Source organism: Balaenoptera ricei, chromosome 11, assembly GCF_028023285.1.
Source record: "Balaenoptera ricei isolate mBalRic1 chromosome 11, mBalRic1.hap2, whole genome shotgun sequence".
Taxonomy (NCBI): Eukaryota; Metazoa; Chordata; class Mammalia; order Artiodactyla; family Balaenopteridae; genus Balaenoptera; species Balaenoptera ricei.
In genome coordinates, this window is record NC_082649.1 from 56387285 (window position 1) to 56413586 (window position 26302).

The 26302-nt window shown below is 40.0% G+C and overlaps 1 protein-coding gene across 16 annotated transcripts in view; it reads left to right on the forward strand.

Annotated features, from left to right (window-relative positions):
• The window catches only part of ARPP21 (cAMP regulated phosphoprotein 21), a 156607-nt gene that overhangs the window by 68272 nt on the left and 62033 nt on the right, over window positions 1-26302 (forward strand). For 3 of the 16 annotated variants that reach the window (XM_059939115.1, XM_059939123.1, XM_059939121.1), the window contains exons 10-15: window positions 155-263; window positions 2130-2231; window positions 8216-8253; window positions 10170-10229; window positions 14289-14521; window positions 21635-21868. In XM_059939115.1, the coding sequence (XP_059795098.1) occupies window positions 155-263; window positions 2130-2231; window positions 8216-8253; window positions 10170-10229; window positions 14289-14521; window positions 21635-21868 (776 nt within the window). Of the gene's footprint in view, window positions 1-154; window positions 264-2129; window positions 2232-3753; window positions 3792-8215; window positions 8254-10169; window positions 10230-14288; window positions 14522-21634; window positions 21869-26302 lie in introns of those variants that run through there. The other 13 variants (XM_059939116.1, XM_059939124.1, XM_059939128.1 and 10 more) reach the window with 8 other exon arrangements.

Here is a 26302-nt window from a genome sequence, read left to right on the forward strand (position 1 = left end):
CCTGTATATTGCCAGCAATTCTAGTATCAAAACCACGTGTACACTTTTTTTTAAAGTTGAATGCCACTGTGCGGGGGGTGGAAAAAACACTGAGAAAATAACTTTAAACAGGGGGAAAAACTTTTTTTATTGATATGTTTTACTTTGCTGGCAGACCAGAGCAAAGGTTTTGTGAACATTTAAAAGATGAAAAAGGTGAAGAATCCCAGAAGCGGTTTATCTTGAAGCGAGATAACTCTAGTATTGATAAAGAAGACACTCAGGTTGGTTCTCAAGTTTGAGAGTGGCTGACATTGTTGTTTTTGAAGGTGGGCTGCCTGATGTTCTTGTCATTCTGTTGTCCCCGCTCCCCCTCCCAAACCTCCCCTGCCTCTGAAACGACTGTCCCCCCCCCAAACCTCCTGCCCCCCTCCCCCCTGCCTCCCTCTTTGGCATTCAATGGGTAGCAAAACACCACACCCTGGTTGCTTCAGCGATGGCTCTGTGTTGGGCTGCATGGGTGGTGCTTGACGCAGGCTCTGCTGCATGTCTTGGGGGGTTGGGATGCCGCAGGCTCCGAGCTGATGGGAAGAGCTTTGTCAGTTGCATTTCCAGGTGTCTGTGTAACTCTGGCAGTCGTTCCCCTCCCTACAGCTTTATCCTTCCGTTGTGCACACATTGAGCTGGATTGTCAATACGGACCGCTGATCAACTGATGTAGCTGTAAACAACAAACCTTGTTATGGTGAGGCCAGGTGGATTTTGCAAACTCTCCTAAAATAAGTCTTCACAACAAAGAATTGAGTTCAGGTTTCAGTCCCCCACCCCTTCCCCTTCCCATGTTTTATCGTCCATGTCAGTTGTCTGCTTGTTTTGCACGAACTGGAGCAGAACTTCCTCCTTACGTGTTTCTTGCTTGTGACAAAACATTACATTGTTCTAGAGTAGCCTTACTCATGGGACCTCGACAAGGCTAGAGAGACTTTTCTATGGATGGAGGGGGTGGGATCCAGGGTGATGAAGAAGAAAACTAAGTAAATGGCAAAAGAAAACAAAATTTTAATGATAAGAGGAACAGTAGAAAGTCATATAAGTGTCATTACAGTTACCCTTTATGTCTCTGACAATCAAATAGATTTTTTTTTTGGCAATGACTTTGCTTTAGAATGCTGAAAGGTAAGACAATCTGCGTCTCACTCAAGTTATTATTTTAATTACCCACAGTGAGTCACCGTGAGCCAGTGTGTGCATCTCTGACGCACTTTTTTTAAAAAAAAACCCGTTCGTCATTTGTATCTCATTTCCTGCCACCACCATCAAACCACACCATGGCTCGAGTTGACTCTGGAACATGTGCCCGTGTCCTGTACTTAGTGGGTGTTTGTTGAATGGATGGATGGACGTGGTTAGTGCAGGGCATTTGGGGAGGAACGGCAGGAATAAGATGGGAGGGCAGTAGAGACACAGGAAGCGGCTCAGAGGGAAGAACAGCAGTCCTCATGCTGGGTTCTTTGAATTGTTAGATTTCTTGACATCGACCTTAATCAGCAGACAAGCTTTTTGAATTTAGTTCCTCTTTTTATCCCAGACGCAATTCACAGAATAAGTCATTGAGTGAATAAAAATACAAGTTAGGATGTAGAGAAATAGCACCCACGTCGTCCATTCTGCCTGTCCCCTTCTTTACCGCCTTGCTCTGTTGCTCCGGTCCCCAAGTTTTCAAAGCCATTTCTTCTCTTAGCCACCTTGAACTAGCCACTTCCTCTTTTCTCACCACCATTCTGCCTCCTTTTGGGGAGTCAAAATCACACAGGTTTGCTAAGGAGACAGAGCCCATGACTCGTGACCCATCACGTAGCCAACTGACTGAATACCTGAGGCACATTCAGGAGCTTACGTTCCAGAAACTCCCATGCTACTTGCATCCAGCAAGGGAGCAAGCAGGCGTAGCAGGCATCCCCTGCCATTGCACGACACACACACCACACACGTACCCCACCACGGCTTCTTTAGGGACCAGAGGGAGTAAGACTTTTCACGCCCCATTTGCTTAAGTGAACATTTATTATTCTCAGCTGACAGTTTTTCTTAACTGCAGATTTCCAACAGCTCAACTTGGATAACCCTCCTGATTTCTTTTTTCTGTTCAGCAAAACAGAATGCATCCATTTAGAGATGACAGACGAAGTAAATCAATTGAAGAGAGAGAAGAGGAATATCAGAGAGTGAGGGAGAGAATATTTGCACACGATGTGAGTAGTTGTTTTCATTGCCTCTTGAGTGCGGTCCTTCCGTCAGCAGCAAGGCAGCCTCGTTCCCCAGACAGGGAGATGGCAGGGACGAGGGAAGCTGGAGGCAGGGAACAAACCGAAGGGCAGCAAACTAGAGGTGTTTCTGGAAGAGGACCTGCTTCAGGGAAGTGATGGAGGAGGGGCCGAGGGTTTGCATGTGTTCTCTAGGGTGTGACCTGTGGGGAAATAGAGATACCATTTTGGTCAATGAAATAGACCGTAAGTACAGAGAGAGGTTGCCAGATTTGCAGAAATCCCTTCACGTTCATATTAGCCAGCAGATACCACACGGTTGTCTTTTTAAGACCAACATCGTACAGAGGAAAGAATTACAGGAAAAGAAAGAAGAGTCGTAGATCTTAAACACACACACACACACACACACACACACACACACACAGAATTTTCTGCAATCTTAGCAAGTATGGACATTTTATTATATCAAAGTTAAATAGTGATATTCATCCCCCCCACCCCATTTTCAGATCGAATTAGTTCTGTGAACAATTTTCAAGGGTATAGTCAGAAAACAATTTCTATTGTTCAAATCGCAAAGAAGATGCGGTTGGGTATTTTTTTTTTTTATCCTTTTCCTCAGTGTGGCCAAAATTAAATGCAATTAAATTAAATACAAATTAAAAGGTTTCAAAAAACTGGATTTAAATGCAATGAAATGAAAAGGACAAGCTATTGCCATAGGTTTTCCCTTCCATGAACTCATCTGGCATCCTCCTAAAATGCTGTGGGCTCTTCCCTCTGCAGAGGTACAGCCATGAGCACCTTTGTGTAGACTCTCTGCTGCCAACACCTCTGGCGTTACTAAGTCAGGTGGAGGGTCTGACCTCCTGTGTGATTTGCTCCTGGAGGTTCTTACAAAGCCAGCCTAGCATGGAGGGGGACTGCTCTCCCTAGAGGTGTTAAGCCCAAGCCAGTCTCCCTGATCTCTAGATCCTCTCTGCCTTTCTTAAAACACAATTTTGAGTTGAGTAATCTGGCCCAGAGCTTGGGAATTAGAGGAGTGTGAGAGAAGGAGATGGAGGTAGCCATAGTTGGCTGATGTCCAGGTACAATTCTAGAAGATTCTAGAAAATTCTTTTATCATGGTCAGAATTATTGAGGGTGCAAAGGACAGCAAGACACATGGTAGACCTTTCCTTATGTTTGCTGGATCCAGGAATGCAGTAATGAGAGGATCTTTTCTAGTCATGATATTATAACGATGCCAACTGTGGACTGGAGGTAGAATGTTCCTGTCTGATGACCTTGAAGAAGAGAAATATTTCTGAAGGCTAGCTTATTTTCTATTTTCTCTCTCTCTTTCTCTCTCTCTCTTACACACACAAACGCACACACACATTTTCCCTCTTAGTCTGGTTCTGGCAAGTCATATAGTTTATGAATGAGTAGTTACGTTGATAAACAAATACTTATCACCCACATAATATACAAACAACATTATGCTTTTTTTTTTTTCTTGCCAAAGCTGTGCCACATTGCCAGACACTCAAGAGCCAGGTGACAGTAAGTAACGTCACTGATGCATGCCTATGATGGGGGTGACACTTGCCCTGCTGTACTTCATTTGTGTATTCTCGTGTCCATAGGGAGGTCGTCGAAGGGAGAAGGGGTCAGCGTGACTCCCTTTACACACTGCATTTCCTCACATCCATCTTAAGGAGATTATTCGTAAGGGACCTGGGTTCCAGGCTAAAGATTGGAGGCAAGGGTTCCTGTTTAAAGCCTCTATGGCCACATGCTGTATTAACTTTTTTTAACAAGTAAAAGCAGACTTAAATGTGAGAAAGCTTAAATGCAAAGCTATTGTCATAGCCTTTTTATTCCATGAAATCTTTCCGCAGCCCTCTCTACAATGCTGTAGCTGCTTCTCCCTATGGGAGTGGAGGCGCGAGCTCCTTTGATAGGCTCTCACGCCTGGTGGCCAGCACTTCTGGCTTTACTGATTCAGGTGGGAAACTGCCTGTTTCTGACACTGCTTTTCACTTGATCTCCTAGGGCAGTGGTTTTTTAGTCGGCATGCTGTACCCAGAGTGTACTCATAAAGGGCTTCAGAGATCAAATAAAATCCCTGATATTGCCTGCAAAACATTATGTTCATGAGCATATGTGCATTTTTCTAAGGATAAGATCTCTAGCGTTTATCATATTCTTATAAGTTTTCATGATGCTTAAATGAGCCACTAAGAGCCACTTTCCTAGAGGGAAAACAAAACGTCTTTCTCCCTAGTCTGATAGCTCTTGTAGAGACAATGCAGTCATACCACTGGTGTTCTCTGTTTTAGCTATTAATATCCCCAAATTTAGCAGCTTAAAAAACAAACAAACAGAAATCTGCTTCTCTCACAGTTTCCATGGGTCAGGAATCTGGGAGTGGCTTAGCTGAGTGATTCTAACTCAAGGCTTTTCATGAGGTTACAGTCAAGCTGTCAGCTGGGGCTGTACTCATCTGAAGGCTTGGTGAAGTGGTTATCTGCTTCCAAATTCACTCCAGTATCACCAGGCCTTAGTTCTTTGCTGGCTGTAAGCTGGAGGTCTCAGTTCCCACATAGTGATGTGGACTTCTTCATAGACTGACAAGTGTCTTCAGAATGGCAACTAGCTTCCCCCAGAGCAAGTGATCTGAGAGGGAAAGAAAGAATCCCAATTGGAAGCCACGGTCATTTATAACCTGATCCTGGAAGTGACCTACCTTCCCTTCTGCTGTATTCTGTTGACACACAGACCAGCCCTGGTGCATGTGGGAGGTGCTACACAAGGCAGGGGTCACTGGGCGCCACCCGGTATTAACAGGATAACACAAACTCACGGACATAACAGCAATATGAACTTCCTCGAATATATATAGTAACATAAAGACAGGACCCTTTAGGGAACCTTCACCTATGCAATTCCAGATTCCCAAATGATCATTACTGCTGCCCAAATTGTCGAGGTTCACAAGATAATAATTAAAGTATATTAACTCAATTGTAAAACAAATGCAAAGAATCCAGCATAAGGAAATTAAGTTACAGGCATCTAATCTTTTTTTTAGCTGGTCTTTAGTTTAGCATCTTCATAATTTAAAAACAGAGGTAATATAACCAGCTGCCTTTGCCAATTATTTTAAGTAGTGGAGTAGTTCAAACAGGTTCAAATATCGATATACTTAAGCAGGATTTTTTTTTCTACTTGAAGTTACAATAGAGATTTATAGAAAAATACTTCCTGGTATTTACGCTTGAGCAAAATCCAGATTTGTTTTAAAATTAGAAGGGTTCTTGAATATTTTACAAATGTATCTTGGTTTCTAAGGGTGTGTGTATGTGTGTGCGCGCGTGCTTTTGTACATAGGTGCACAATCAATATATGCAGATTACTTCGGGGTTTTCTAGAAAAAGTTTTTCAAATATAGTTTGAGAATTTTGGTATCTTGAAATAAGACCAATTTATCTATTATTTGAGAACTAAAATGTTGTTATTTAGAGCACACAACAATTTAGTTCTCACATAATAAATAAATGTACTTTTGTAGTCAGAAATACTTGAAATATAGCTCTTGTTTCCTTTGGCAAGAATTTCAACTTGTTTTATGATTAATCCTATGCAGTGTTGTTCCTTTTAGGAAGGTTAAGCTGATAAAGCAATATATTTGAGAGAGACCTGTTTTGCCTGTAGGGTGATTTCTGAAGGGTATTTATGTATAAATAGGGATTCGGGGAGGACCTCATCTTTGGTCTCCTTTGCGTGTGGTGGGATTCTTCAGGGAGAGCTGATGATGAGGGTGTGAGGCACCACCTGGCTTGGGGGTGGCACGTGGAAGAGAATTCTGTAAGCCATTGGCAAAAACGTTTTTCTCCTTTTAAAAAAAAAGCCCTTTATTTACATCTGAGAATGCATATCCCTGACAGCTCTGAATGCTGGGCTTAATTACTGTGACAGTTTTATCTTTCTCTGCTATTAAAATTTGTAAGTTATTAATGCTACTTTATACACACACACACACACACACACACACACACACACACACACACACATATTTTCATCAGTTACTGAATCATAGCCCATAACTGTCTCTTGTCTTATTTATGAAAATGTGGTAGATGGATGATGAGATGATTTTTTAGGACCTTTCCACAAAAATCAGGCAGATGCTCTGGGGGTAGGTTTTGGGGAACATCATCTTTGACTTGCAAGTGACTTATTTTTTAATTCAAAGAGTTTTGGGCTGCTTCACTTTCCCCCAAATGCTATTAGATTAATGAGTCTGAAGAGGTCAGCATGTCTTTGATCAACTCCTTCAAAGAAGTAATTGAGTCTCAGTTATTCAGTACCAGCCAGAACATCCTAAATGTAATTGACCTCTTTTCAACCTCAACAGATGAGAAATAACAAAGTATTAAATTCATTGTAGATATCTGACACAATCTCACTTTTTTCACATACCAGGACTTGGCTCAAACTTGACTCAAAGCAGTAGGGAAACCAAACTAAAGGAAATAAAGACAATGGGATATTTAGCTTACTTTAAAGAGATCCTCATAGGAATAATGTCAAGGGCATATCATCTGTATTTGTTTCCTTTTATAAAATTAAATGTCAAATTTTTTTAAAAAGATATTTTTCTGAAAAGCTTTTTTCTTAATTGGCTGTTTTTGCCTTTTGTTTAATAAAATTTTTGCACACTTGATCTTCGGGATGCATGTTAAATGCACAGAGGTTAAAACAGAAATGGTTCTAGAGATGCCCCCATTAAAATGCTCAGACCACTGAGAAAAACATTTATGCCCAATCTAGCCCTTTGGCTTAGTGGAAGGAAATGATTTCTCCAGTAAAATGTAGAAAGAAACCAATATCCTGCTGGCATCTCTGAGCAGTGGTTACATTAGCAGCATTTTTAATTCAAAAATTCGATATTGAAAGGTCATTATTATTTCTTTAGTTTTATTTTATCTTAAAATCGACCTATTAAGTCTCTATTTATCCCTTTAGCCAGGTGACTTATTCATCATTTAGAAAATCCACACGTATAATATGGTGTCTATATTTACATTTACAAACTTAGTACTTTGAACATGGTTTTATATTAGTTCCTAAACACAGTCGTATTTTAGGCCTGTTGCACCATATTTTGTTTAGACTTCTCTTTCTCTGTTTGTTAAAATTTAATTTGATCTACCTTTCCCGAGCACGTAATGATAATGGAATTTTATCTTCCCTAAGTTGTGTATTAAACCCAAGATAGCAGAGAAATGCGTGCTAGGGAATGCAAGCTAAGAAGAAAGTCACTGGGTTTTTTGTGTGAAAAACTAAGATATATTAGATGGAGCTTGATATTCTTTCCCAATTAACTTCATTTTGTTCTCACTTGTTTTCTGAGTACCCCGCTGCCCCCGCCAACTCCCCGCCAAGATTGTTTGATAGCATCTCTTCAGTTTGAGAGTCTTGCAGGTCATCTGTTTATGTTGTGAGAGTTTATCGTTGCCAGGTCATAATTTCAGGATTGTGGCTTTACAACTCTCCCATCCTCAGGTGGATCGTGCCAAGTTTGCACGCTCTGCCTTGATCTGAACTTGTCCTTTTGGCTCCTGATGGCGGCTACATCTCGGCAGCCCTAGAGGAAACCACTAGCTCAGGACCTGATGCTCACAGGTTTCTCCAGCAGTTTCATTCACAACATCTCTCTTCTGACCTTGGCGCTACACGGGCTAAATCTATTTGAAACCTGGAGACACCGTGATGGAAAAGAGCTGCATGAGAATGGTTTACACCTCTAACTCTAACCGTTTTTTTTCCTTTTTTTTATTTCCATTTTTTCTGAAAATGGTACATATTTTTCTTAATTCTTTTCCTCTTGGAGGGGAAAAGTAGTTTGAAAAGCAGGCAAGGATTTGGGCTCCCTCAGCATATCCAGAACATCTGATACAATGCTTTTTTTTATTTTTCAGTCAGTTTGCTCCCAGGAAAGCCTTTTTGTGGAAAACAGGTAAAATGAAATTTGCTTTTTCATGTCTTTAGAGGAACAAAGTCTGTCATGTGTCTTGTTTTTCACAGATATACATATGCCATATATAAGTGTGTGCTTGAATATATGTATAAATAAATACATATATCTATGTGTACACACATATATATGCACACATATATGTTATTTAGCATGTCTAAAAGCTATTTAACTTGGGGGAAAAATTCCCTCCGTTACTTCCAAACATAAGTTTCAACAATTTCCTTATTTAAGGTCTCAACTTCTGGTCCTTCCAAAGGTATAATCCTGTTACCTTCCCCAGGCATTAAAAAGTATAAATGTTGAGACAGGAACTTGCAGTTTCATTGGCTTATTGAATAGGCTGCTAAAAGTACTTGTGTATTTGGTGTTATTGGCCACTTCCTGTGCCCTATCGTTATATGTAGCTACACAGATGATAATTTGAATAGTATTGTTTTATGTTTCTCATTCTAAATAATCTGTCAGTCTTCATAAAAGGCTGAACTTGGAATACTTATCTAACCCGATCTAGATTTATCAGTGTACCTGGCTGGCTATTAGTAGAGAAGGTGGTGGTTATGACATGAATGTGTTAAAAACATTTATATAAAGTCTTGAGTATAAGAGCAGAAGTTCTCAAATTTAGCATGTACCTTTTAAAAATAGTTCTAAACCGATATAGATATTAAAATGCTCCATTGATTTAATTGCACGTTTTCAAGGGGAATTAAGGAATTCCTCATTAGCTGTACTGATCACATTAAAATGCATCACAGTGGGCAACTTGGATTGGAAATATGGTAGCCATTGAAAGAGTGGTGGTTAATTTCATTTCAGGTGTTGGCTTAATGGGTATCCCTATAAAATCGATTAAAATGGAGGCTATTTGATTAAATTCCAGTACTTAGAGAAAAGTTAAACTGGGCATTCAAGAGGATTGGTTTTAAAAATACCCTCATTCATAGTAGCAGTTAGAAAACTTCAAGTAACTACCCTCAACTGAATAACCTCTTGTAGAAGAAGGGATGAAAGTAGTGAACAGGTCTTTACAAGGCATCCAAAAGCATCCTCAAAAACCCATACAGTTTTCAACAAGTATTCCTTTTTTACAGTAAATTAAGAATCCGTGAGCTTTAACATCATAGAGATGTTAAAGCAATCCAAAATTCTATATCCAAAATTGAATTTGGATGTTGGATGCAACATTTGGATGTTGAAGCAATCCAAAATTCTATATCCTTACGCAGAGAATGAAGTGAGCATTTAGAATTCAGTTTAGTAGGACACGTCATTCCCTAGTCTTCTAGCCAATCATTTTCCCTACTTCCTCCCTAATCTTAGTCATTTACTTGTGTTTTGTATGAAAAGACTGCTAGTGCACTTGTGTCCCTAATATTCAAATTGGATTATATTCATCAATAGAATAATTGGTCACAAATATGCATTGCATACGTGAAGAAGTATTGATGGCCCCCAAAAGCAAAATTCTGAATAGATCCCTACAAAAATAAATATATTTCTTTGATACCTGCCTTTGGAAGGCATATTTCACTATGCCCAAAAAATAAAGAATAACTAATATTACCCAAAGAAAAAAATCACAACCGATATATTTAATTAATTAAATGTCTATTATATCTATATTCATTTCTTTGATTCTCCCCTCCTCTTCCATTCCATCTGTTTCTTCTTCCCTTCCTTCTCCCTTATCTAGCATCAGTGCTTTATCTTAGGGTAGGGAAAAATCAGGCTGCCATTAATTTATTAGGGCAAAATTCTACATCTTGAAAATAAACCGTAGCATATAGGGTTGATTTGCAAGACAGGTGTGCCATAGTTGAGTACACATCCATTTAACATAGGGCATTTAGTACCCTTAGATTTTATATCATAAAAATCATGTTTTTCATTTCCAGTAGGCTCTTGGAAGACAGTAACATATGCAGTGAGACCTATAAGAAAAGACAGCTCTTTCGGTTGGTATGGTTTACTTTTTTAAAACTGTGTTTTCAGATGATGTGGTGGAATCAATGTTAAATATAAGTGTATTAGTGTAAAATATCTCTGTTCATGAAATAAAATATGTTAGGTTATCTCTTTGTAAAGCTTGTTACTGAGCTAGTGTTGAAGCCATAAGGGGTCCTGTGAGATACAGGACTGGGAAACCAAATGCTCTGTCTACAGTCCTTTAGGGTTCTTCCTCTGATTTTCTGGGGTTTTTTCCTCCAGGACTAACTTTGACAGCACACTGATTTCACATTCCCAAATCAACTTTGGTGAATTACACTGAGTTAAAATTTCTCTTATAGCTTGCAATTGTGTATACGTTCCCAGCACTGGAAAACAAATCAATGATAACTCTATTTGAGTAGTTGATTTTTAGCCACTACTATCCATCATAATATTTCAAACAATATTTTTTCAAGCACAGATTTTATTTCTAAAGAAAGATATGGGATTGTTTCCAATTATAATGAACTACTTAAATCAAGATCTGTGTGGGATAAGGAGAATAGATTTTATATATATATAAAATATATATATATATAATATGTATAAAGTTTTATACTAGGCTAGAGAGTGCCCTGAAAGCAGAGGTACTATACCCGCTCTCTCATTACTTTATTTTTTTTAATTAAAAAATTTTTTTATCTCATTACTTTATTAAATGTGTCTCTACCATCCATTATAGGGCAATGGATACACAGTGCTATATATATTTTATATGTATATGTATATATATATATATTCAATACCTAATACATATATTTACCTAATGTATATATTTTAATATGCTAGTGCTTTTATGAATATCAGGATTCATCTCTGTTGTAGGAAAGGCAAAACAAACAAACCAACAGAACTTCTTGACCACTGAGAAAAAAGGAAATACCCAGAAGTAAATGAATTCTGTGCTTAGAACATATCTTTTTGCTGTAAATCTGAACTTATGACCTCATCCTTAGAAAAGTTAGAGCAATTTCTTTTCTTTTTACACTTTGGCAGAAACAAACAAAACAACCAGGATCTATTTTTTTAACTTCCTTTACTTTTCTAGGTTGAACTATACATCTAATACCTTCCTCTTGTATCATTAGACAATTTATTTTCACACTTGCATTTTTTCCCTTGAAAGCCCAGAGGAGGACTAGAATTTATCTGTGCTCATGCAGTCACACTCCATGACCTGGTTTGTTTAGACCAGTATAGATAAAATGTGGGTTCTTGACCCCTAGAGGCATTTAGTTTTACATAGCCCCAAATCTGGTCCCTAGCCAGAGCTACCGTCTACTGAAGTCAACCATCCCAAATACGGATGCTATAACCCACCAAGATCACCAAGCACAGAAACTCAGGAATATGACTTAGCACAAAGCCATCCACACACTGATAAAAGCAGTTCAAAATGTACCTCACACCTAACTTGGTTAAAAAAAAAAAAAAAAAAAAAGTGTCCCGTTCAGACATGAAGGACAATAAAAGTTATCAGTTATGTTAATCAGCACAGAAGCAGAACGTAGAATATGTGCTTTATGACTACTCTGGGGTCAAATTCTAGTTATGTACAAGAGGGCCAACGCCTCTTGATGGCCAGATATTCATTGTCATTGTCTTCCTGGTTTTCAGTAGAAGACGACTAGGACTGGGCTTGTTAGGAAGTATAGGAAGGCACTTGTGGATATGATACCTATGATTCCACACCCAAATAGATATGAAATTCAGTTCTGGACCTTACCTTGCCACTGTGAAGGTGAATGATTGATAGAGCAGTAAAAGATATGATTCCAGTGTATCAGTATCTAGAGATCATAAATTAAATGCATTATTTTTAATCTCATTAATGCTAACTCTCTAAAGCAACAACTTAAATTCCATTTTTTATAAAATGCACAGATCTTGACTTGAGATGAGGATTTGAGCCAGTGGAGTAGAGGTAGAAGAAGTTAAGGAAATCTTAGGTTGCCTTATTGGCTATGGTATGTGACATGAGCCTAGAGGAACTACCCAGTGTTTTAGAAACACACTAAAATGCACTTAGGAATAGTGGTGGACACCTCCTTTGCAGAGAAAGGCTTAGCCACTCTGGCATTTAGAGGAAGTCTAAATTCCTCCCATGGAGGTGCAGAGTTGATAATTGAAGCAGACTTTAGTGATGATCACCTCCATATGGAGAATTGCCTTCTGATGCATCCTGTATGCTGAGGACCACTCCAAATCTTTTCCTATAATAAATATTCTGCATTATCTACAGGGGAGATTATTGTCACACCCTTGGTACATTCGTGATTGCTAAATAATGATTTAGTCAGGCTTTGTCAAGGGTGGGTCAAATTAATCAGAATTATATGAGAAAAGAATGAAGCTGAATTTGGAGATTTAAAGGGAAACAATCAGGAATAGAGCACCTTGAAAGGGCTGGTTTTTCTCCACCCAGTCTCCTCTAGGCTGTTTGAATTTCACAGGTGTTTAAGAACTAAAGTCACCTGGCCCTTGGTGAGTGTCTGATACTTCCTACTCACAAACTAGTCTTTTTTTTAAATAGTCCTTGTTTCTAAAACCAGCCATCCCCGAGGTACGGAACACAGAGAGAATGTTTGTAAGAAAACATTGAGAGAGGACAGCAAGGCGCTGAGTACTTTTTGTTTTGGGAGTTTTCTGTTGAATTTCCTCCCCTCACTGTACAAAGTCTTTATCACAGACTAGCTGTTTCATTTTTATTATCTCCTGGATCCATTGACCTTCTTAAGTTTTCACAAAACGAAAGAAAACGTTTAGTAAGTAAAGTTGAAGCAAAACCTAAAATTTTCTGTACACCTTCTGTACAATTTGGTGGGTGAGTGTTTCAATCAGATATGTATACTTCTAGCATCTCAACAGTCCATGATTGTCTTTAGAAGAATATTAATAAAACTGCTATTCACCACTGTGATCAAGATTTCTATCACCTTGCACAGTGATATGAAATTAGGGGTTATATCTATTGCCCATGGTTTTTGTCCCCTTTGCTTATTCATAATCCATGAGAATCTTAGAATATTTTGATGATCCATTACTTCCAAACTGCAGAAAAGCCTTTGAAAAAGAGTAATAACCAAGTCACTCTTTAAGCAATTGGAAACCAATGAAAATGCAAATTTCATCAACTTTCTCTATAAAATACATGCAGTTTTGCACACTGCTTAGAAATACTCTGGAGTCTTCAAAAATGACTTTTGGCTATTGGATCTCTTCCAATAAGTTCAATCTTTTTCTATTTGAATTTTGAATAAATGTGTCATTTCATCTATGGAGCTATTTTGTTATTCCCATTATCTCCTTGGAAAGTTTCGTGTCAGTGTAGTGTTTGCACTGTTGTCATTATCACGAATTTTTCTATGTGAAAGGTATTAAAGGGCTCTTTCCTCTGCCCATGAAGGTTAAACTCACTGGGCAAAATTCTCACCAAATGTTAACAGAGGAATTCCTGTGATTTCTGTGCTGTCTGCCAAAGCCTTAATGAATTCAGATATATATATATATATATCATAAAGTTAGCAACTAAATCAGTAAATGGCTTCTTTGAAACTGTGTATTTTACCATGGTCCAGTTACTTAATGCTAAAGGGAAAGACGAAACTCTTCTTCGGTGGGAGTTGCTTTTAGGATCATTTAACATCATAGTTGCTTTCAAACACTGATTCATTGTTGATTTGGGTCAGGAGAATTTACCTTCCTCTCTCCTCTCCACAAGAGAAGTTACCAATTATATCTTATATCCTATTTTTCTTGTTGTTTCCCCTTCACTGGCAGAGGGACCATGTGACATTTCTAGGTTTGGTTTTTCTGTTTGTAGCATGAGTGTTTGTGTGATGTGTTACCTGTCTGTACATCAACAAGGTGTCTGTGCGCTGTTTGTGAGGCGACACGTGTCATGGAAAGGGTTGACAAGAAGGGTCTTGTGTAGACGATTCTTACAAGAAAGGTCCCGCTCTGTGTCCGTTCCGCTCTCGGAATCTGATGCTGTCCCGTGCATCTTTCTGATGGCCACGCTCCAGGGGCAACAGAGACAGCTGGGGGAGAACATCTGGAAGTCGGCAGAGCAGCTCGGAGAATGAACTCAAGTGGTCCGACCACCAAAGAGCCTGGAGCAGCACAGATTCTGACAGCTCCAACCGCAATCTCAAGCCTGCCATGACCAAGACGGCGAGTTTTGGGGGCATCACGGTGCTGACCAGGGGTGACAGCACATCCAGTAGCAGGAGTACCGGGAAGCTGTCCAAAGCAGGTAGTTAGTACTGAATGGGTTTATGTCCCGTGATAGTTTCCTCTGATTCCACCCAAGCTGTGCAGTGAGCGCTCTCCCTGACTTCCCTGAACTAAAGATAACGATGTGAATGATATTAATCACTGGGATAGCAAAAAAGTCAGAAGGTGCAATTGAAATAACAGTACTGCCTCTTGCGAGCTGTGTGCCTGGGTCCAATTGTTAACCTCTCTAATCTTCAATTTCCTTATCTATAAAATGTGGGTGGTAATAGACTGTTACTGTAACTCCCCTCAGTAGACTATTGTAAGTTTAAATTTGACCATTTATATAAAATCAGTTACCAAGGCACCTGCACAAGGTAGCTATTTAACCAAGGTTAGCTATTTTTAAAAATTCAATATTGTGATTTATTCCTTAAAGATAAGGAATAGGATAAGGAAAGAGAACCTCAGAAATTTTCAAGTTTCCAAGTAGCTAGGTGCATGCATCTTCTTTTTTCCCGTTTTTTTCTTGTAAGTGAATAGTGATCTTTTGACATAGGTAGTTGAAGTTTGCATTCATACTGGTGCGTTCATAGCCTGCATGTGCAGTGAGTGGGGGAGTCCAGGGCCCCAAGGGGGAATGCTGAATGGGCAACGCCAAGCGGAGGTTAAACACGGGCAGTCCTCCACTGTGAATACTTTCCCAACCAAGCTTCTCACTAACGCTGGGGAGCCTCTTTGTGAAACCTCGGCTCATTATGCTAATGGTTTAACATAATTATGTTGTTGACAAGTGCTTCCTAAGAAATTATCTTGTGTTTTCCTACATAGGCAGAAAATTAATAGCATTTAGTCTCAGCCACTACTTTATGTATATATCCTGCTTCTTGGAAAGATTCAGGTGGGCTCGCACTGCCTTCTGTCATTTTTATTCACCAATTGGTGAATTCTTGATTTCTTCCCCTAATTAATTGCTCTTATATCCCACTATTGCAGCAACTGAAGTCAAGAAAATCTACTGTGGTACACTTGAGTTCCTGTAAACTAAGAAAGGTTAAAGAGTTTTAAATCTCCTTCAAACGCAGAAACCAAGTACCTTAAATGGTGCACTTAAAAATTCCAGCACACCCAAAGAGCTCTTAAGATTTTTAAATTAATCGTCCTTCTCCACACACCAACCACCAATCATCTCCAAAGCAAAGCTCTTTGGAAACATTTAAAACACTTCAAGAATGCTAAAATGCCATGTTCTTTGAAGAATGATTAGAAATTGTAAGTGCTTCAGACATTTTTTTTTTCTTTTCATCTAAGTGTCTCCATTTGAAAGCCTGTCAAGGTACAGGAATGGCAAGAAAAAAAATTAAAGGGGATCAAGATAGGATGTCAAAACAAACTTACAATCTCCCAAGGTGGTTTTATGAAGCAAAGCTGTCAATTTTGCTGTCATGGAGCTTCAGAACCACACAAGTTTCTGATTTTTTACTTTATTGTTCACAGTGGAATGGCAAACTTTTTTTGACCTTTTAGAAACTGTCTGGAGTTGTGACGTTTAAGTTATTCTTCTCCTCCTCTAATTACATAGGTTCTAGCTACAAATAGTTAATAATGAGACTCTTTCCAGGTGGGAAACATGTTTTGCTACATTTGGGGCAAAGCATATTAACTGAAGTCAGAATGCACAAGCACATCCTCTTGAGATCTGGGCTGTATTTCCCTTATTGTACCCCCTGCACTGAGCACAGCAGTGGTCACCTATCAGGGGTCCAGTGCAGGCCTGTGGAGACAGCTGATTTCATCACATCCTCATTGGGAAGAGGACTTGAATGGCGCTTGCACCGCGACCCCAGCTGTTTCTTGGTAGTGACGATGGGATTGAGAGATAAGTGTGTGTGATATCTATTTCTTTCCACACTGGCCACGCCATGTTGGTTTTTTTGTTTGGTTGGTTGGGTTTTTTAATCTAATTTTTATTTTATATTGGGGTATAGTTGATTTACAATGTTGTGTTAGTTTCAGGTGTACAGCAAAGTGGCTCACTTATACATGTAACTGAATTCTTTTTCAGATTCTTTTCCCATATAGGTTATTACAGAGTGTTGAGTAGAGTTCCCTGTGCTATACAGTAGGTCCTTATTGATTATCGATTTTATATATATTAGTGTGTATCTGTTAATCCCAACCTCCTGATTTATCCCTCTCCACCCTTCCCTCTTTGGGAACCGTAAGTTTGTTTTCGAAGTCTGTGAGTCTGTTTCTGTTTTGTAAATAAGTTCACTTGTATTGTTTTTATAGACTCCACATATAAGTGATATCATATGGTATTTGTCTTTCTCTTTCTGACTTACTTCACTTAGTATGATCATCTCTAGGTCCATCCATGTTGCTGCAGATGGCATTATTTCAATCTTTTTATGGCTGAGTCATATTCCATTGTATATGTGTAGTACCACATCGTCTTTATCCATTCATCTGTCGATGGACATTTAGGTTGCTTCCATGTCTTGGCTATTGTAAATAGTGCTGCCATGAACATGGGGTTGAGAAATAAGTGTGTGATATCTGTTTCTTTCCACACTGGCCACACCATGTTGTTTTACTACCATCCTTCCCTCTTGATGTCCAGAGCAGGGCTTCTCGACTTTAGCTGCATCAGACTCACAAGAAGAATTTGTTCAAGCACAGATGGCTTCTCTACAAACCAAGCTTGAGAAACAACTGCTCTGGAGAAGTAAGATAGCCTTCCCTTTTGTTTTCACCATTTTACATGGCCCGGCATCTTGTTTTCTGGAGACAAGGGTATCTTTGTTGTTGTTACCTTCCTGGTCTATGCCCTGGGGTATTTCTGGAGACAGTGCAAGATGCCTCATCTTTCCATCACTTCCTCTTCTCCATGTTTATTTTCATCACTACACTAATGCATCCTGGATATTCTTTTTCCCTCGTAATCTCAGAAGCTTTAGGTTATTCTACTGAACTCTGACACTTGGATCTGGAAACATTTTCTCAAACTCAGGAGAAAAAAAATACTCATGGTTCAGGGTCCCTGTAAAAGAAAAATTGCATCTGATGAGTTAAAGAGGCAGGGAAGACTTTACCCATAACTAATTCAATAGAGGTCAAGACTGTTGCAGTAGGGGAGAGAAACTAAACTCAACCCTGCTGAAACAAAGGCAGGAGAGTCTGGAAATGAGCTAGAGGGCCTTAAATAGGTGATTGGTCAATTTGATTAGAACACCTGTGTTTGCTAATTGGTGCTGAGACTTGCAGAGAAAGGCACCGTTTTTCTTGAGGACTTCACTTCAAAGGGATGGCTCCCAAGTCCTTAAGAAAGAAGACCTTCCCGGGTTGTAAAACTGATAAAAGGCTGGGAGAAGATTTGCATCTTAAGGGAGCAGAGATGCGCTAAGAAAAGGGAGGTAAAGGGCCTGTAATCAGGAAGAAACCTGTCTAAAGTGTAGTTAAGCCGAGGGGAACTTCAAGGGCATCATGCTCGCCTCTACGCATCATTTAGTCTGGTGGCTTATATTTTACGAAAGAAGACATTGAAGTCTAAAGAAGATGTCACTTCCTGAAGGAAATACAACTAGTTCTGGCAGAACTGGAACCAAAACTCGGGGTGCTCCCTCCCTGGGGCGTGAATGCTCATTCCCTCCTCCAAGGGAATCTGCCCCTGCCCTTTCCTTTCTGCCCCATCCCTTTCCTGGATTTCCATTTTGCTTTGCCTTATGATCTCTTTTCCAGTCTCTTCCCATTTTTCCCTTTTCCTGTGTCCCTCTTGAGGGTTCACCTGAGGCTTTCACCCAGCCACCCTGGTGTCTTCGGTCTACACCTCCCATCAGCTGCCCCTCAGGGTCCAGCTTGCAATTTCTGAGCATCCCATTGTGAGTAGCATTGAATTTCTGTGCAGTATCTCCTAGAACTTGGCATAGGCCTGGTCAGGGCCCTGGTCCTACCTGGTTCTTGCTGGAATGACTTTAGGGTAAACACATGACCTGCAGGCTTCAAGCTTGGTCCCTGAAGTTGCGTTGCCTGGGTTTGAACTCAGACTCCTCCACGCGCTAACTGCACTTGGGGAATCTACTTAACGTCTCTGAGGATCGGCTCTCATCTGCAAAATGAGGTTGCTATGAAAAGTAGATTAGATAATTCATATAGCGTGATTAACACTGTGTCACATAGACATACTGTTTAAATATTTGCCGTTGCTATCACTAAGTCCCTAAAAAAAGGAAGCACAAACCACTCTCAGCACCCAAAGTAGTAAAGTTCTCAAATATTAATTTTTTTTTAAAATCTGTGAACACTTCTAATCCTGTGCCTTTTATCACCATTGGTAGCAGCCATTTTTGATCAAGAATTTCAGTAATGCTGGCTACATGTCAAATACTGCTTTACCTGATTCTAGGTGATGGATGTTTAGAAGCTGGTCAGAGCTGGTTATACGCCAGCCAGGGTGCAGGGTGATTGCTGAGCCATCCCTCCAGGGAGGTCTGACTGCCTCCATCTTTGCAAGTGTTGAGAGTTTAAGCCAAATTTACTTTTCCTTCTTCCCTTCTTTTAACCTGTGGGATCAAATCATTTCCATTATCTTTACCTTGTCTCCTCATTATTCCTGTTGAAGCTGCTGCTTTTTCTCAGCCAGTAGAAGGAAATATTGTCAATCAGTGATGAATGGCCATCTTCCAAAACCCAAAATGAAGTCATCTTTTGGATTTTGTTGAGGCACATTAGTCTCTGTGTATCGATCTCCACCACCAGCACACACGCCCAGGATGGTGCTAGATCCCTTGTTAGCCCCAACTTTTTCTTACTGTCTAACCCCTCAGCCTGGATGTGGGCTGAGTCAGTTGTGTATGAGCTTCATCGTCTGGGGTCAGGAAGTGTTATTGTATTATTACTGTTCTTGCTGTTGTTGTTGACGCTGCTAAGTGTCAGACTTGGACTGTAGCATCAAATCATGGGCACAAGTCCACAAACGCACGCTACAGTTTGCACTGGGGCAGTGACTGCAGGATCAGACGTGTCAGCCATGTGGTCTCAAAACTACTCTTAGTATTTCCACATTTCCTTTTAAATCCTTCATTTTTCTGCCCATACATTATTCAGAACCCCATCAGCATTAGTTAGATGGAGCATCCTGAATTAATCTGAAACTTTATCATTCTGAATAATAAAGTCATGGAAAAAGCAGAGAAGATTCCCACCTGAGAACACTGGTGGCAGTCGGTGTTGGGTCATGGTTAAATCTAGATCAGTCTGCCTGGATCACATCCCAGCTCTGTCATTGTCTACCTGTATGAGTTGGCTTGAGTTAGCTGCCTTTTCTGTGCTTCCATTTCCCTATCTATCTAGGCAGTATAGTCCTTATAATTACCGTGTTTATCAGGTGCCCACACATACTAAATGCCCGTAAATATCACTCTCCTTCTTCTCAAAAATTACCGCACTCTCCAATGGCCCCTCTTCTCTGCAATCACATGTTGTATTCCTCTCATGTATTTAAGAACTTGAAAAAGAGTAGATACATGTATATGTATAACTGAATCACTTGCTGTACACCTGAAACTAACACAACGTTGTTAATCAACTATACTCCAATATAAAATAAAAAATTTTTAAATAAAAATAAAATAAAAAGGTCTTCAGTTTACCATGATTTAGAACTCCATACTCTCATTAAAGATGACAAATCACTTACTATTCCTTTAACCACTTATTAGTACTGGAATAAGTTAGGGCTGTAGAGTTGAAATTCATATGTTAGCCACACTTTTTATTATTAAAAATGCTGAGAATTTTAGAAGGAACGTAACAAAAACAGATAGTAGAACTAAAAGCCATATCATTTCAAAGATAAACTTCATCACATGTTATTTTGTTACTTATATTCTTCCCAGTATCCACTGTACAGAATATTTTTCCTCTTTATGTTTTACAGAAAGATAATTTATAAGGCATTATACTAAACATCACTTTGAAAAAAATGGTTTAATAAAAGAATCTGTGTTCAGGAAAAAAAAAAAGGTCTTCAGTTTAAGGGCACATTTTAGAATCTTCTAAACAATCTTAACTATTCCTTATATGTGTTAACCTTTAATGACACAGAATAATGCATTTTTAATGACATAAATCAATAATGTGGGCTAATAGTTTTTAAAGTTTCTTATACTCCATTCTTGCAACCTATGATGTCACTCAATCCATCTGTTAGTTTGAATTCACAGATACAGAAATTTTGCTCAGTGCATTTTCTCTCTGAGGCTCTGGTTAATATTCAGATCCCAGAACAGCCACAGTCAAGGGTGCTGGAGCTGCTTGGCTCTGGTTGCAGTGAAGAGTGGCTGGTGCCTAATGGATGTGGGCTATAGCTTTTCTTGTCCACATTGGAGGGAAAGGGAGATGATTAGGGCTGGATTCCATCTTGGGAGCTTCTGCACACTGACCCAGTTACTTACATATTTGAGAAATCTACGGTCCACAAATCTCCCCATGATTCTACTCTTCTGTGTCATCTGAAGGATGCTCAGTCAATATCATGGTGGCCAAGCCCTCCTTGGTTCACCTCTTGGTCATATGAACAAGACTTCTATGAGTATGGGAGGTACGGTGCAGCTCTTAAGCATTTCTAATAGGAATGAGCGAGTTCTTCTACTCACATTTGAGGGAAGAGATCGTTTCTGACCATGACCCTTCAAAATGCAGCTTTATGGATGTTGGAGAACCAGTACTTTAGAACCATCTGCGTGACCACAGACGATTCCTTAAACTGCAGTCTCTTTAACCTCCATCCCAGTCATTTTACTGTCGTCACTCCAGCTGAGTGAGACATTTCCACGTCATTAGTTACTCAGGGAGATGGGAGTTTTCCGGCCCTAAGTTCCCAGCTTTATGGTACCATTTACCAATTCATCACCCTGGTGGCATGTGAGAAGCCAGAAAGAGAGAGCTCATTCTTAATCTCTCTTTTCCTAGGAATCTGACACATCTGAAAAATATGCAGCAAATATTTCAATAAAATGTGGGAGGGGCATTAGTTAATCTCATCCTGCAGCGCTCACCTCACATTCTTTAGCGATGGATTCTTTACACTAAGTAGTGGTTTCTCTCCTCTCCTCCATGTGGGATGATTTGCTGATTTGTGTCTCTCTGGTAGGTTCCGAGTCCTCCAGCAGTGCAGGCTCCTCAGGATCGCTGTCGCGCACCCACCCACCTCTCCAGAGCACACCGCTGGTCTCGGGCGTGGCAGCCACTTCTCCCGGCTGTGTGACCTACCCAGAGAATGGGATGGGAGGCCAGGTCGCTCACAGCAGCACCAGCTACATCCTCCTTCCACTCGAAGCTGCCACAGGCATCCCACCCGGAAGCATCCTTCTTAATCCACATACAGGTTCGTTCATTACCTCTGCTTTGGCTGAGACATGATATCAGAGGTTTATTCTTGTGTTTGAGCTTATAAATTTGCTAGCAAGTGTTCTGAAAATTCCTGGTGCGTGGACTGTTGTGTAGGGTCTTGATTTAGGAAGAGCAGATCTATAGAGAGCTGGAATCTGTATCTCTGTATCGCTATCAATATTGGTATGTAAATGGAAATACAGATACTTCCCAGAAATATCCACTTTCCTCTCTGTCCTCTCTTCCTTGAGCACGGTGTCTCTCATGTATTCCCAGGAGCTAAGATCAGAAACCATGGAGTGATGAATTGGGATGTACTAATTGAAAATTGTTGTTTCTCAGACTAAATCCATGGTTAGCTTGTTGTGTCAAAAGTATTTTTGCATCCAAGATATTTCAGGAACTTGAGATCTCGATCAGAGCACATAGCAGATTCTTCACTACAGAAATTGACTTCCCACCTTAGAACTCCATGCAACTCCCACTGGGAAATAAGGAACAGCAGTGGCAAGAGAATACAGAGGGCAAGTTCTTATGTATTTTAGGGATTTTAGGATTAGACTGGTTTTGGTGGGGTTTGGAAAATCGGTAACTTCATGACTATTGTTTCTTTCATGATGAATGGCCATTTTTTTTTACTTTTTTAAAATTGAGGTAGAGTTTTACAATATTATATAAGTTACAGGTGTACAATATGGTGATTCACAATTTTTAAAGGTTATGCTCCATTTATAGTTATTGTAAAATACTGGCTATATTCCCCGTGTTGTACAGTATATCCTTGTGGTTTGTCTTATACCTAACAGTTTGTACATCTTACATTTTTTACTTTTTTAATTTCTCTTGTGGTCAGTTAACTTCCACACTAATTTCAGAGGACCCAGAGCATTGGGCAAATAGACTGATGAACACCTGCTTCGTGGGGGAAACTTCTCAACCAGGGGCAATTTTTCCACACCTTCAAGGCCATTTGGCAATATCTGCAGATATTTTGATTATCATGACCTAGGGAGGAGGGGCTGCTACTGGCATCTAAGAAGGTAGAGACCAGAGATGCTACTAAACATCTTACAATGCACAGAACAGCCCCTGACACAGGAAGATTATCCAGCCCAATATGTTAGTCGTGCCAGGGCTGGTAAACCCTGGGTTAGAAGGCTTGATTCGACAAGTCACTTCTCTAGAAACCTTTGAAAGAGATTGAAAAAAAAAATGAATTTTCTCAAAATATATCTGAGGTTTGGTTTAGATTACTTAAAAATGCAACGCTGGATGAGAATCTCATAAAAGTGATCTGGCTCAATCGTCTCACATGTCTAGTGCTACTAATAATTAGGAAATTCAGAGAAGCATGAGCATGACAGTAAAATAGTTACTTGAATAATTGCCACATGTTCATGAAAACATATGGCACATTCTTAAGGAATGGTGTTTGATTGAGACATTTTGAAAATGCCATAAGCTTGAGGGAAAAGGAGGCATAATCATTTTATTGAAAACCATTTGAAAGCTTTCAGATTAGATACTTCTAAGGAGAATATTAGATATCTGGATCAGTGTAAGCACTATAAAGGAAATGAAAAGAAAACCAGGATCATATTCATTACTCTGGGCACAGATCAAAGTATGATCTGACTCTGTCAGCTTTAATTCTTTCACTTCTAATTGAGATGGAAGGTTTGTAGACAAGAGTAGCCACTAGGCATAGTTTTGAGTGGTATGTTTTAACCAAAATTGCAGAGTATTTCGGGAAAGCTCAAAAGAGTATTTTTTTAGGGTACAGCGCAGGAATATGATTTGTAATGATAGCGTGGATGTGCGTGTGTATGTGTATATTATCATCTATAATCTTGTTTATAGAAAAGGAAAGAATGCGCTCTTGGTGCCAAGTCCCAATTACAAATTGGAATGAGTAATTTGGAGCTGTTATTAAAATGTATCCTTTGCAAAAGGATCCTAACTAAAGAAAAGGATCCGATAACACTGTTGAACAGCAGAGTTTCCCTACACACATCTCTGATCTGACAAATGCTAGACATGAAACTTTCCCTCGACCAGGAGGAAGATGTACTATTCTGTTCTGCGATTGAGTGGTGGGATGTAAGGTGAATTGTGATGTTTCTTTTTTCCCAGAATGTGTTTATTTTTGTCAATTAAAAATATGCGTGGGGGGGACTTCCCTGGTGACGCAGTGGTTAAAAATCTGCCTGCCAATGCAGGGGACACGGGTTCGATCCCTGGTCCGGGAAGATCCCACATGCCGAGGAGCAACTAAGCCCGTGCACCAAAACTACAGAAAGCCGCGCACCTAGAGCCCATGCACCGCAGTAGGAGAAGCCACCACAATAAGAAGCCCGCGCACTGCAACGAAGAGTAGCCCCCACTCGCCACAACTAGAGAAAGCCCGCAGGCAGCAACAAAGACCCAACGCAGCCCAAAATTAATTAATTAATTAATTTTTAAAAAATATGAACAGGAGTTCCCTGGTGGTCCAGTGGTTAGGACTTAGGGCTTTCACTGCCGTGGCTCCAGGTTCAATCCCTTGTCAGGGATCTAAGATCCTGCAAGTCATGTGGCATGACCAAAACACACACACACACACACACACACACACATATATATATATATATATGCCAGCACATATGAATGTACGTATACATCTATCACATATCATATATATGTGTGTATATGTGTATCTGTGGTGAGTCGTGTGCATGATTGTCTATCAGGCTATCTGATCACTTATTTGACTCTGCTATTGAAACTGGAAATTTGCCTCCTTTGGGCTGGAACTCATCTTTCTCTGGCATTGCTGTGTCCCCCTAGAATCCACACCTCTTACCTTTTCCTAAATACCCTCTGCCAAATATGTGGTAGGAACACTTTGGTATAAGCAACCCAGAGCATATGACTACTTTGCTTCTTATGTGAATTGCCCTTGGATCCATTTCCCTGTTACCAGCACATTCATGAGCTTGTGGGGAGAAACCATACTTGGTTATATTTTTGGCCTCCCTAGAGTGGATAACAAAGGTCCTCAACAATTACATATTTCTGAAACAATATCTACTATTCATCATATATGCTAATGGGGATAATAGAGCAGTTTTTCATCCAATGTCATATATTTGAGAATGTCCCTCATGTGTAAAACGATGATTGATAAAATATCTGTCTTAAGCAGTGATAAGACAAGCAATGATTTGAAATACTAAGGTGCCCTGCCAGTCATTTGTCTATTAAATGAAACAAAAATGAAACTTTCTTTGTCAGCACAATTGACCAGGCTCTTACTAGGAACTGAATATTTGGCAACTGAAACCAACCCACCCACATACATTCTTGTGGTTCCCCAGATACAACCAGGACTTTTTAGTCTGGCTTTAGACTCAGCTCCCATTTTGTCCATTTCTAGCTCCGGGCCTGCGTTGGCTGTTGTTTCTCTGCTTTGCAGGCATCTGGATGAGGGAGTCAGAGGCTCTTTCTCAAAGTTATCCCTGGACCACATCTTCATCCTTGCCAGGCAAGCCTGGGTTTGTCTCTTGAGAATGATCTTCCTCCAGCCGTCTTGGACTCAGCCTCCTTTTGGAAATTTCTAGCTGAAAGCTCATCTTTGGCTATTTTCTTCCAACTCAGTGCTATCCAGAGATGTCAACAGGTGTTGGCATCCCTCAAGTCCTTGTTAGTGCCGTGTGTGTTGTTTTGCCATTTTGCTTTGCTTTCATCTGGCAGGAGTCCAGGAGCATGAGATGGAAGAACACGCCATCTGCAGGGACTTGACTTTGAGCCGCCTTTGAGGGCTGGTCTCTTTCAAATGCTCCTGATGGGCTTCCATAACACTATGCAGTTTTTGTTTTTCACAGGACTTCTAGAATCGATTTATCCAAACTGCTTCCACCTTTCGATTAAATGCACCATGAAGTTTTTGTGTGCTGTCTAGAAACGTATCTTTGCAAGACCTGAATCAGTCTTTGCCTATCCATAATCATCAGCTCCCTAATCATTTGATTGCTCACCTTCTAAGGACTAGGAAAGGAAAATAGTTTTCCCATCATCCCCTCTCTTTCTTTTTAAATAATACCCTTCTGCCGGGTACATGGTAGCAGTGCTTTGGTATTGGAAACCAAGAGCATATGATTACTTTGCTTCTAGCGTGAACTGCCCTTGGATTCATTTCCTTATTACCAGCACATTGATAAGCTCTTTGTGAGGAGGAGTCCTACTTAGTTTCTCGTTTTTGTTTTGCATCCCTGGAATGGATAACAGAGCTTTAGTCACCATGCAGGGGCTCAATCATTATATATTAGTAACATAATGTCTGCTGCACATTACACACATTGATGTGAATAGTGGAGACGTTTTTCACCTAAAGTTATGTATTTGAGAGCGACGGACGCTCTGCATTCAATCCTTTTCTCTGCCCTGGCTC